Here is a 12,575-nt window from a genome sequence, read left to right as displayed (position 1 = left end):
ATATTTATCACAAAAATGAAGTAACAAAAACACATATTGGCTATGTTTGGCATGGGACTATTTTAACCATAAAAAGATAAAATAGATTAAAAAATTAATAAGACAAAATGTCATATCCAAACTATAATCATTTTATTTTTTCTCTGACAAAATCAAAAAATTCATCACAAACAAGACTTTTTAACCCCAAATTAAAATAATAAAAAAAATACCATTTTAAAAATAGTTCTAAACTATTTTGGACTCTTAAGAATTTAAAAACAAAATAAAATAAATATTCTTAAATATATTAGTTATTTATTAGCAATATTTTTATCATTTAAAAAAAATATCAGTTTTTATCAAATTTTTATTTTCTAAATTACTAATAAAAAAGTAATTTAATTTCACTAAAAATAAAAAATAAATAAAGTACTAACAAAAAAACAATTGTCTAATCCCCTCTCATAACTATTACCCACCCACGCATGTCTCTCTTGTCAGTCTACATTTATGTGCGATAAAAACTTTTTCTGTTTCTTGCTCCTAAAGAAGAAAAAAAATTCTGTTTCTTTTGCTAAATTTGTTTATGAAAAATGTTTGAGGGCCCGAAATTAGTGGCTCGAATTCGGGTTGAAATCTCAAACGATGTTATTTTGGGTTTCAATTTTTTTTTTTCTCTTTCTTCCTTTTCTTCCTTTTCTTTTTCTTCTTCGTTTTGAACACAGGAGAAGAGAAACAGAGGTGAGAGGCGAGAGAGAGTCGTCGCAGCTCGTCACTCGTTGACCGATCGTCGCAGCTCGTCGGTCGCTCGTCGCATCGCAGCCCCGCCTCAGCCTCCACCTCTGCCTCCGCCTCCAGCCCGATTTTGATGGCCCCTCCAGTTCTGCTTCTCCTTCTTCTTCGTCTTCCTCCTTCTCTTCTTCTTCTTCTTCTTCTTCTTCTTCCTCCTTCTCAAATTCGAGCCGGGGCTTTCGGGTTCTGTAGGGGCTGTTTATTTATACCCTTAACATTTTATCTCTTATGTTATTTTAATTTTTATAATTTTAATTAGTTGATTTTTAATTTTTGATTTTGTATCAATTTAATTTAATTGACAATATTGATTAGGAATTTTAATAAAAATAGTCACTGAATTAGTTAAAGTTGATTCATTGAGTTAAATAAATTTATTATTTTGCCAATAAACACATAACATATGTTACATTTTTTTTATTAAAAAAAACACTAATAATTATAATCAATTGAGGTTTCGTTTGGAATGAGCTTTTTTAACTTTTTGATTATTTTAAACTAACAAAAAAAATTCTATTTGGGATAAATTTTTGGTTTTTTTTTTTTTATAATTTGGATATGATAATTGTGAGAGAAACAATAAAAAAATTATGATTTAGATGTAACATTTTATCTTATTTTGATTTTTTAACTTATCTTATTTTTTTAGGCTAAATTAACCTAATCCATACCCCAAACCACTAATCAATTGAACTAAATTTAAATAAAATTACTCCATGTCTCAAAATAATAGTCCATTTTGGATAATCTAATTTTTTTAATAGTACAATTATTACATTTTAAAAATATTAATTTTCAAAAATTATCTTAGGATAGTATTTTTTTTGAGAATATTAATTATCATAATTGTAATTTTTTTGTTATTAATGAATTTAAAATAAGAACAAAATAATAAATTCATATTATTTTATTCCTTAATTTTTAAAAAGAGACTAATATTTTAAAATAAAAAAAAATAAAATAAATGACTAATATCTTAAAAAGAAATATAAATTATAATTAAAATTGAATCACTTAAAACTACTACTATTACTAAAAATATATATATATATATAGTACAACCAAAAAAAAAAAAAAAGTATTAGTGTAATTATTATTATTATTATTATTTTTATAGTTCTTTTTGTTTATTTTGGAACTCAATTGATTTGGGTGTGGTGGTCACGCGCTTTCCCAGAGGAGTGAGAGTGTTTGTTTGGTCCCAATGACCAATGCAGAGAGAGAGAGAGATTAGATTTGGATATCATCAACAAACTATCACGTGCCTCTCACCACATCCCGACAACCTCCTCCACCACCAGTACCTCTCTCTCTCTCTCTACCTTCCCTATTTCATCCTCATCTCTCTCTCTCTAAATCCACAAACCTCACTTCACTCCCTTCAATGGCCGCCGTGACCGACCTGCCGGACGTAATCCTCTCAAACATAATCGCGGCCGTTTCCGACACACGCAGCCGCAACTCCGCCGCCCTCGTCTGCCGGAAATGGCTCCTCCTGGAACGCGCCACCCGCACCCACCTCACCCTCCGCGGCAACGTCCGCGACCTCTTCATCCTCCCCACCTGTTTCCGATCCGTCTCCCACCTCGACCTCTCTCTCCTCTCTCCCTGGGGCCACTCTCTCCTCTCCTCCGCCCCCGACCCCTCTCTCCTCGCCCAACTCCTCCGCCACGCCTTCCCCTCCGTCACCTCCCTCACTCTCTACTCTCGCACCCCCTCCACTCTCCTCCTCTTGGCCCCTCAGTGGCCCCAATTGAAACATGTCAAGCTCGTTCGATGGCACCAGAGGCCTCAATTGCCTCCCGGTGCCGATTTCGCTCCTCTCTTCGAACACTGTCGATCCATTTCCAATCTCGATTTGTCTTCCTTTTACTGCTGGACTGACGACATATCTCCGCCTCTCCAATCTCATCCCAATCTGGCCTCAAACCTCACTCGTCTCGATCTCCTCAACCCCTCCTTCGCCGAAGGATTCAAGTCCGACGAGATCAAATCGATCACCTCTGCTTGCCCTAGCTTGAGGCAGTTTCTTGTAGCGTGTATGTTTGATCATAGGTACATTGGGTTTGTTACCGATGAGACTTTGCTGTCTATCTCCTCTAATTGCCCCAACCTTTCCGTACTTCATCTTGTGGATACTTCGGCTTTGTTGAGTTCTAGGGGTGATCCGAACGATGAAGGTTTCACTGCCGAGGACGCGGTGATCGGGACTGCGGCTTTGATCGATATGTTCTCTGGGTTGCCATTGTTGGAAGAGCTCGTGCTAGATGTTTGTAAAAATGTCAGAGACAGTAGGCGAGCGTTAGAGGAGCTGAATTTGAAGTGTACGAAGCTGAGATCGCTCAAATTAGGGCAATTTCACGGGGTTTGCACGGCGAATGAGTCGAGCCTTGAATCTAGGCTCGATGGCATTGCTCTGTTTCAAGGGCTTGAGGCTTTGTCGATTAAGAACTCTGCGGACTTGACTGATTTGGGGTTGATTGCTATTGCTAGAGGGTGTTCGAGATTGGCTAAATTTGAGGTTCAGGGTTGCAGGAAAATCACGGTGAGAGGAATGAGGACGCTGGCTTGTTTGCTTCATCGGAGTTTGGTCGAGGTCAAGATCTCTTGCTGCAAGAACCTCGGCGCGGTGTCGTCGTTGAAAGCGTTGGAGCCAATTCAGGACCGAATTCAGCGGCTTCACATCGATTGTGTTTGGGACAGTGTCGAGCAATTCGAGGCTCAGCAGGGCACCGAATACAACTTCGATCTCAACAAGTCAGAAGAAGAAGAGGAGGGTGGTGTGATGAAGAACAAGATGCAGCAATCGGTGTTTAGTTTTGCAGACTTCTACTATAGTACAGACTCTGAAGATATGATCAAAACAAAAAAGAAATGCAAGTACACTTACGACCTCAATTGTTCTTATGGGGAGGAAGAAGGGGGTGGAAGTGGCATTGGCAATGGTTTTTATGGCAGGACATGGGACAAACTTCAGTATCTATCGCTTTGGATCAGTGTTGGTGAGCTTTTGACTCCATTAGTTGACGCTGGTCTTGAAAATTGCCCTATTTTAGAAGAGATTAAAATCAAAGTTGAAGGGGATTGCAGGGAATGGTCAAAGCCATCGTCACGCGAATTCGGATTGAGCCACCTCGCTTGTTACCCGGAGCTTACTAAGTTGCATTTGGATTGTGGAGATACAATAGGTTATGTGCATACTGCGCCATTGGGGCAGATGGATTTGAGTCTTTGGGAACGGTTTTATCTGTTTGGGATAGGGAATTTGAGCCTGAGCGAGCTCGATTACTGGCCGCCGCAAGACAGGGACGTTAACCAGAGGAGTCTATCGCTTCCCGCTGCTGGATTGCTTCAAGAATGCGCAACACTGAGGAAGCTGTTTATCCATGGAACTGCACACGAGCATTTCATGATGTTCCTTCTAAGGATTCCGAATCTGAGAGATGTGCAGCTGAGAGAAGATTATTACCCGGCACCAGAGAATGACATGAGCACGGAGATGAGAATGGACTCGTGTCGTCGTTTTGAGGATGCATTGAATGGGCGTCGTATCCTTGACTGAAACAAGACTTAGCAGCCCTTTCATGTAGTAGTCGAAACCCTAAGAAAATCACTGAAACTACTCTTGTGACATGTATGAGTTTTGTGAAATTGAGATTTTCTAATTCTGTTGACAGTTTAGTTTTGATGACACTCTGCAAGTAGCTAAACAACACAACACCACACGACACAACACAGAAATAAACTAACCCCTTCAATATTGAAGAAGAGAATTGCAATTTTGCATCTTGATTGCACAAAGAAAGATATCAAAGTTTCTTCTTTTCTTTTTTTTGGTTTTTTATCATTCCAAAGTGAAGATCAAACAAGAGTTTCTTTCTTTTTTTTTCAGAACTGGAAAATCATAAGAAATGTTTTACAACTTGAGCCGAGAACACAATGTTACACCTCTACTATGCTGTTTTTTGTTTTTATACAACAAACAAAGATTACACTTAGCAGAGCGAGTACTCGCAGTCTAGCAGCCTTGTGAGAATCTCCTCGCAGCTTGGTCGTTCTTGTGGTTCTGCCCAGCAATCTGCAATTTAAGACGTGAAAACCATAAGAAATCTTCAATTTGACATAAAGATTTTTTTAGCAAAAAATTATTGAATTTGTTATGGTGGATGACCTGCAATTAGCCTGCCTAGAGGACCTTCAGGAATCTCCAACCTTGACCCCTCATTTGCAACAGCATAAACAACCTAAACAGTAGAGAGAACGAACATCAATCAACCTCATACTTTTCAACAAATAATATCACCTTAAAAAAAAAAAAAAAAAAAACCAATGTTCTTCCTCATACTGACCAAAAAACAATAACAATAACAATAAAGCAAATAAACTAAGAAACCATATTTCACTATACCCTCTCTGGGGGAACACCCTCCCATGGTCGACTTAGAGTGCAGAGTTCCCACATTATTACACCAAGGCTGAAAATATCACATTTCTCTGTGAAGGGTTCATTGCGAATGAGTTCAGGAGCCATCCATTCTGGAGTTCCAGCTGATGAAGTGTCTCTCATGGGGGTGTCGGTCATTATTCTTGACAGCCCAAAATCGCAGATCTTAACTGTTGAATGCTTGTTTACAAGACAATTTGCACTTTTCACATCGCGATGCACTATCTTCATCCGGTGTATGCACATCAGTCCCCTTCAGTACCAACAAAATTAAATTAAACAAACAGTCCCAAGAAGTATTAGATGTAGTCGATTCAGAAAAGCAAGAATCTTCAGGTATGTCTACTTGCATAGGATGCCAGTGTACAACGGTAAAGCCACATATAATTAAAACCGCTAATATGATACGGAATGTTCAATTCAAGCAAAATGTAATTTGATGTTGGTGACACTCGCCTGCCAGTTCAGAAAGAGTGCAAAAAGTAAGCAATGAATGCTTGCATTTCCTAATTGTGAAATATTGTTCACTTAGTATATCAAAATTCCTATGCATATATAGTTGCTTACATATAACACTATCCGAACTCCAAAGATCATCACCTTTGCAGCTATGCAAAAGTGAAATAGAGCTCCAATTTTCTTTATCCAAGCCCGAGTGTTATGAGAATATAAACACAACTAAGTAAGCTGAGTTTAGAGTTAGTCCCCATTGGATGGAGGTCTGGGAGGATGGAAGTTAAATGTGCCTAATAAAGGCGAACCTCGTATTTTAGCAAAAAAATTAATAAAATAGCATATTCCCAAACCAACCAATAAGAACCACATCGAGAAAGTATTGTGTAACGACAGAGGTGCTGTGATTGCTCTAAGTGACTGATTCGTCGAGCGGGAGCAGGAGCGAGAGCAATAGCGTCGAATATAAAAATGTGTATGATAGAGAGTGCCTATTAAATAATATGAGTGTATATACACTAAAACATACATATAAAATGATCGGAAAAGATATATACATATCTGTAAAAAATATACACCTATTAAATGAAAAAAATACTTGACCATAAAACATATGTAAGTTGGTTCAGTGGGTTCTTACAAATTGTTTACCTGATTGGCATATAAATTCGCATGATTTTCAAGTTTACACTTCAATTTGAAAGTGACCTTTGTAATTTCCAAGAAAAAAGATGATGGTGGCATGTACTTCAACCTCAAACAGGCTTTAGAATTGATAAGTGAAAGGTATCTAGATTGGAACAAGTGCAACCAATGAAAATACACACTGACTTAATGGATTGCCCCTTTCTGATGTTAATTCGCGCACTCAGAAAAAAATAAAAATCCACATATTTATGGAAAATTTGGTCAAAGTTCACCCATCAGCGAGTTGAGAGCAGGGTAACCAATCAGCACCCCTTGCGTACAAACTCAGTGTCTAACTGATTGCTACAAACTCTCCAATCGCTTTTAGCCTATTGATCAACAGTCCTGCAATATTTTAAAATGATTTCAGGGCAGTAATGTTTTTATTCAGAAACAAGTTCTCCCACTTAGTTTAATTTGTACCCCAATCTCAACAGACCTAATTTAAGAATCAAAGAAATAAAAATAACTCTTTGATTCCAATCAAACAATACTCTGGGCAAAGTCTGTTTACCTTTATCATTTGTTACAGTGTATGAATACCATCTCATCTGGCTCGGGAGTTTGGTCCTACTTGTTAAAAGAAAAAATAAAATATAATGAAGAAGCTTTGACTCCCCATTTAAACCTTTATGTCGAGCAACATTTTTCATTGCTTGAGCACATGAAGATATGGGAGACCAATCTCCGTATCAAATTGGTTTTGAAACCTGTAGGCTGAACCAAGGCAAGTCGCCATCCTAGAAGCAAGCAACCAATTACTTGAACCCAAGTTGCTTTTGGTAAAACCCAAGCTCTCTCTGACATTACTCTTTCTGTAGCTACCAGTGATGGAATTTGGAACAGAAGCATACTTCTTTCTCAGGTTGAAACCCTAACCTGTAAATAACTTTCCAGAACAAACCCTGACAACCAGAAGTTTCTTCAATACTCAGTTCTCCTCTAGAAAAAAAATTGAAACTACTAAATAGACACTCAATCTGCTAAACCGAACTGGCACATTTTCCCCTATGAGATACACACTATTTCTGAATAAGATCCATCATATCATGCTCTAGATCGAAACCACTAAACCTGGTGAACAGCAATTTTATAGACCATAAATTCAAATGTCACAGATAAGCATATACCAACATTGATATCTCCACCAAACAATTGCACATACACATCCAAATCAAAAATCCTTAGCAACCAAACAGCAGTCACCAAGTAGTCACTCTAGCCACTCTTCCCCACTCAATCAACATGACCAACATTGAGTAGAGGTTGGCTAATCAAAAGAAAAGACTTCATGAAGAATTCCTAATTTCCATATTCTAGGGAACATGTGACTATTTACGGAATATTCATACTCACCTCAGTAAAAAATTACATATCGAGGCGTGGAAATTCTTAGGTAAGGAGGGGGTGATTTGGTTAACATAATTCTTTAATAAGATTCTAATGACTAGAAAAATGTCTGCTGAGTGGAAAAAAAGCACTTTAGAACCCATATATATATATAAAAAGAGATATTTAAAGATATGGTCCGGTAGATCAATTAAGGGCGGGCTATATTTACTAGGAAGATTAATAGAAAAATGCATAGTAAAAAGAAGGGGATCTACATATAGGTTTTACAAATTTAGAAAATGCTTACGGTAGAATATCTAGATATATAATATGGTGGATGTTGGAAAAAGGGAATGAAGCGAATTAGATAAACTAATCTAACTATATGCTCAATTATCTGCCTTTTTTCATGCTTTCTCTCTTTTGCTTGTGATACTCTTTCCATCTGGATTTCACTCTGTACCGTGCCTAAATCAATCTTTCCCCCTAAATACTGAAACAATTTCACTCTGGACCATGCCTAAACCAAGACAAAGTAGTGCCATCTAAGGTAGGCAGGCAAATGGCACTAAGTAAATTGGAACATACAATAACAGTTTTTCCAAAAGTTTAAGTGAAACCTTAGACCAAAAGGTTCAACTTCCATAACACAAATAAAGAAGAAAAAAAGGACAAAAGAAAAATGTGTGAAAATAAAAAATATATATAATATCAAAAAATAAAACACACAAATAGAGAGAGAGAGAGAGAGAGAGAGAAGGACAAAGCAAAATGTGTAAAAAAATTAAAAGAAAAAAGAAAAAATATATAATATAAAATAAAAAAAAAGAGCAAAAACTATCATTGAACAGCACACATCAATGTGATAGTGACGACATAACCAGCCAAAGGTTGAGCTTCACAAGACCAATAAAATTTCACTGGAATAGAAGGTATTACACAATGCAGTATATCATTTATGCAATAAAACCAAGAAACAAAAAGAGTTTCCATGAATTACACAGATTCAACGCACCTGCATATATCACGCAGCATTTTTAGTCTCCTCCGCCAGCTGAGTTTCTTTTTCTGCCCACTTAAATGGATCAAATAATACAAGGATCCCATCTCCATGTATTCAGTGACCATTGACAAGTGTGGGGGCTTAGTGCATGCACCAAGAAATAAGATAACTGCAAAAGAAAAGGCATTAGTTGGATAAACATCTAAATAGTAAAGATAACTTTAGTCACATTAGAGTTCTATTTTTTTTTTTCATTTCCATTCCATCTTACATGTCCATAACCCTGAAATAAAGGAGCAAAAAGTTCTTCCCATTAATTTCATTTTGCAGATACTTGTGCCTTAAAAGTTCTTTTTTTCTTCTATGTTGATTCAATATTTATTAAAAAATTTACTGCACATTTAAAATACTAGGTTCCCTTAGATTTTCAATCACATGGAGAATCTTTCAAAAGAGCAGATCGCATGTGAAATGTATAGTTTGACAAAAATCAGGTGAAGAAGAGTACCGTTTGGGTGTCGGAGGCGGCTGTACAGAAAAAAAAAACATATAACAGAAGTAAAAAGAGTACGTTAGAAAGACATCAAGATATAATTGAATTAACATAAACAAAAGCTCATGTTAAAAGGACAAAGAACATCAGGCTGTGTAAAAGAATATCACCTGAGGATGGATATTTCGTTGCAGAAATCCTTCATATTTTCAGCAGTCAGATCTTGCTCCAAGAAAACCTTGATGGCGACATCTGTTCCATTCCAAATGCCACGGAAAACTTCTCCAAAGAACCCTGGAGATAAAAAAAGGTACAAATAGAAACATTAATTTAAAAAAACAAGGATGTCACAAAACTTGAGGCGTCAACAAAGCTAAAGAGCAACATGATTAAAGATTTAGAGCTAAAAGAACCATCAACCATCACCATTTCAACAACATCCTGCATTAGGTTGGCGGATGTTGAATAGAACATTTAGAGATTAGAGAAGAAATGTTAACTTTGACTATCCCTATACGTCTGGAAAAAGTGAAATTCCAAGGTAAGAACACCAATGAACATGCTCATACGATCACGTGGATTCCCTTTGAATCTCAAAAGACAAATAAATAAGGAATGGAACCTTGACATAGTCACCACTAACCTTAAAGTCTTCCAGCAAGTTAGTTTTAGACTAATCCCCAAGAACAAATTTAACATGAAATCAAACTTAGGCACCATAATCAACGGTTTTCCAAGGAAGTCTCCCTGATAGCCAAGTAACCATCCTGCCCAGTTTCTTAAAGTATCTATTCTCTTGATGACAAAATAAAAGATTTAGTCAAAAGTCTCTGTGAAATATCCACAATGATTGCAATTGTTACTCAAAACATAAGAAGCATGGAGATTAAAATAAAGGGTCATGTCCGCATTGGATACCAACACTCATTAGATATGCCTCGATATTGTGTAGAAATGTATTTTCTTTTAGTTATTTATTTATTTATTTTATATTTAGCTAAGGGATACTTTTGTATTTTTATTATATTTTGTCTTCTGTGTCTCTCTATTTATTTATTGCGTCAATCAATTTTCTAATGTAAGGATTAATGTGTTAATATAATGATATACATTTTTGACTCTCCAAACTCACGTGGTATCAAAGCCATTTGTCGCGATACGTCATCAGAATAGCATCGCAAACCCCATTGCATCTCTCTCTCTCTCTCTCTCTCATATCATCTTTTGTTGTCTTTTCCCCACTCTTTGTTTATTCAAGGCAAAATTGTGTACTTGGCCTTAATGCATTAATGTTTGTCTTTTTCAATAAAAGGACAATTCTAACAACATTATGAAATTTAAGATTAGAATACCATAATTTCAACATAATAAACTATCTTATTGCTGTAATGCTCTCGGGTGTTACAATTATACAATATACAATACATATATAAGCATTCAAGATGTGCCACCATACCATACCCAACTTTTGGAAGCATATTCCAATATACAAAGATTTAGGTTTAGGAACATCTGATGCTTGGACACGCACCACCTACACTCGATATTTGTACCCGAATCCACGTAACATATCTATTATGAGTTCTCTCTCTCCACAATTACATTATTTTCCTATATTAAAGAACATTTATAGCGCAGTTACTAGCCTTGATGATTTCAGTGATAACCTTTTAAATTCATATAAACTTTAGATTAGTAAACCAATTTTCTCTCTGAACAGAACTGTGTCATTAGCAATGCACAGACAAGTAACTTTTAAACCAATATTTGCCCATTTATAAACTGTTAATGTTGCCAACAACTTCTGCCATAGAGATCAATCTGCCTGGGACATGAACCAAGAGAGTAAAAAAACATAGGTGATAATTGTTCCCTCAAGGTCCTAAACAACTTCCATCTACCATTAATCAGATCAATCTTTTACCAAGGAGATAATAGTTCCCTCAGATATATTGAATAGCCATAGCATTATGTATGGTACCCAAGCGGTACATTGTAAACCTAATAAATTTCCAAAGTCAAAAATACTGGCATGGAATATTAGGAAGGGTAATGCTTACCAATCCCAACACGAGTTCCGACAGTCAGTTCTCTGTAATCAATATTCCATTCTTGAAATGGTAGGAGAGGCTTATTTTGGAACATGGGCGACTCCAGTACTTTGTGCCATGTTGAGACCGTTTCATCATTTTCTTTGTAGTCTGAAGTCCCACCTCTTTCAGAAGGTGGACTACTAAATTCATGTGGGGATGAAGGTAATGATATTGCCTTTTGAGAACTTATTTGCTCCCTAGGATGAGCATATAAAGCAGACCTTCCACCCGAGATTTCATCACGATCATGCTGGTCAAAATCAGATACCTGAATTAGGGCACAGAGTTATAAAGAAACAAACAAACACAAAAATAAGTAAACAATTGTAAAATCCCCACTGCGAGAAATATCTGCAATTCATTCGAGTTCAGGCAGACTGCATTTGAGTTACAATGCAATTATAAGCTTAAAAAACAAAGTTCAATTTTTCCATTATCTAGGAATGTTGAATATAGAAATTAGAGTACATAAAATCTTTTTATTTTTAGTATTATGTATATAATTTGTAATTGTGTCATTCACTAATTTAGTATTGTTTCCTTATTTATATCGTTTCCTAAATTGTATCATGAATCTATTATATATACATGGTCTCTACCTCATTCATGGGTAAGCCAAATAATTCTTTTCATTCTTTTAGCATAAGCTATAGAAATGATCACACGTATATCAACCAGAATCATAACAAAAAACTACAAGGAACATCAGAAGAAAAACATCTAAACGAGGCACAAATGCATTAATAGTAATCAAACCTATAATGCATAAGAAAATGAAGGTTACAGAAAAATAAATGAATAGGAAATAACCAAAACCAATTTTGTGACATTCTTTTACCCAGATTTGACTGTGCCGATTTTAACTTGGAACTTGGAAGTAAGTTGAAATCCACGTGTTCTTTTAGGCTCGATCGCAAAAAGTTAACAAATAGTAATTTCACATGTTCTGCTTAGCAGCTGCAGGACTTTCCCCGACAAAAAAGAAAAAGAGGAAAACTTTCCAAGGAAAATACACAGATGCAAGGCCATTAGAGGATAATTGCAACTGAAACTCAGTTTAGTTGTATTAAATTGATGACTAGCTCAACAATTGGAAAGGCTTCCCCAACATAGACAAACTCAATCCATCCACGTCCCTGATGATATTCAGCTCAATGTAAGGGTTACATTGGGCAACATTCGATCAGTTGATAGGCCTGGGGTAAGTGTTTTTATTATTTATTTATTTATTTATTCAAGGAAAAAAAAAATGAAAAAGAAAAAAGAAAGAGAACAGAGGCAAGGGAAAAATAAGGA

At 36.2% G+C, this 12,575-nt stretch overlaps 2 protein-coding genes across 16 annotated transcripts in view; one reads left to right on the top strand and one right to left on the bottom strand.

Annotated features, from left to right (window-relative positions):
- The first annotated feature begins 1,934 nt into the window (after positions 1–1,934).
- Positions 1,935–4,450, top strand: MAX2 (RNI-like superfamily protein). The gene has a single exon (XM_028209701.2). It carries the CDS (start codon positions 2,159–2,161, stop codon positions 4,334–4,336), a length of 2,178 nt encoding a protein of 725 aa, XP_028065502.2. The 5' UTR covers positions 1,935–2,158; the 3' UTR covers positions 4,337–4,450.
- Positions 4,451–4,580: 130 nt separating this feature from the next.
- The window catches only part of LOC114268514 (serine/threonine-protein kinase EDR1), a 52,452-nt gene continuing 44,457 nt past the window's right edge, over positions 4,581–12,575 (bottom strand). For 8 of the 15 annotated variants that reach the window (XM_028209696.2, XM_028209699.2, XM_082884721.1 and 5 more), the window contains 7 exons: positions 11,247–11,529; positions 9,357–9,480; positions 9,202–9,221; positions 8,706–8,862; positions 5,183–5,471; positions 4,946–5,018; positions 4,581–4,852 (listed from right to left, as the gene is read on the bottom strand). In XM_028209696.2, the coding sequence (XP_028065497.2) occupies positions 4,770–4,852; positions 4,946–5,018; positions 5,183–5,471; positions 8,706–8,862; positions 9,202–9,221; positions 9,357–9,480; positions 11,247–11,529 (1,029 nt within the window). In that variant the 3' untranslated portion in view covers positions 4,581–4,769. Of the gene's footprint in view, positions 4,853–4,945; positions 5,019–5,182; positions 5,472–8,705; positions 8,863–9,201; positions 9,222–9,356; positions 9,481–11,246; positions 11,548–12,575 lie in introns of all 15 variants that reach the window. The other 7 variants (XM_028209698.2, XM_028209693.2, XM_028209695.2 and 4 more) reach the window with 1 other exon arrangement.

Source organism: Camellia sinensis, chromosome 8 (assembly GCF_055761805.1).
Source record: "Camellia sinensis isolate YWXY chromosome 8, ASM5576180v1, whole genome shotgun sequence".
NCBI lineage: Eukaryota > Viridiplantae > Streptophyta > Magnoliopsida > Ericales > Theaceae > Camellia > Camellia sinensis.
This window is presented reverse-complemented; position numbering and strand designations above follow the sequence as displayed.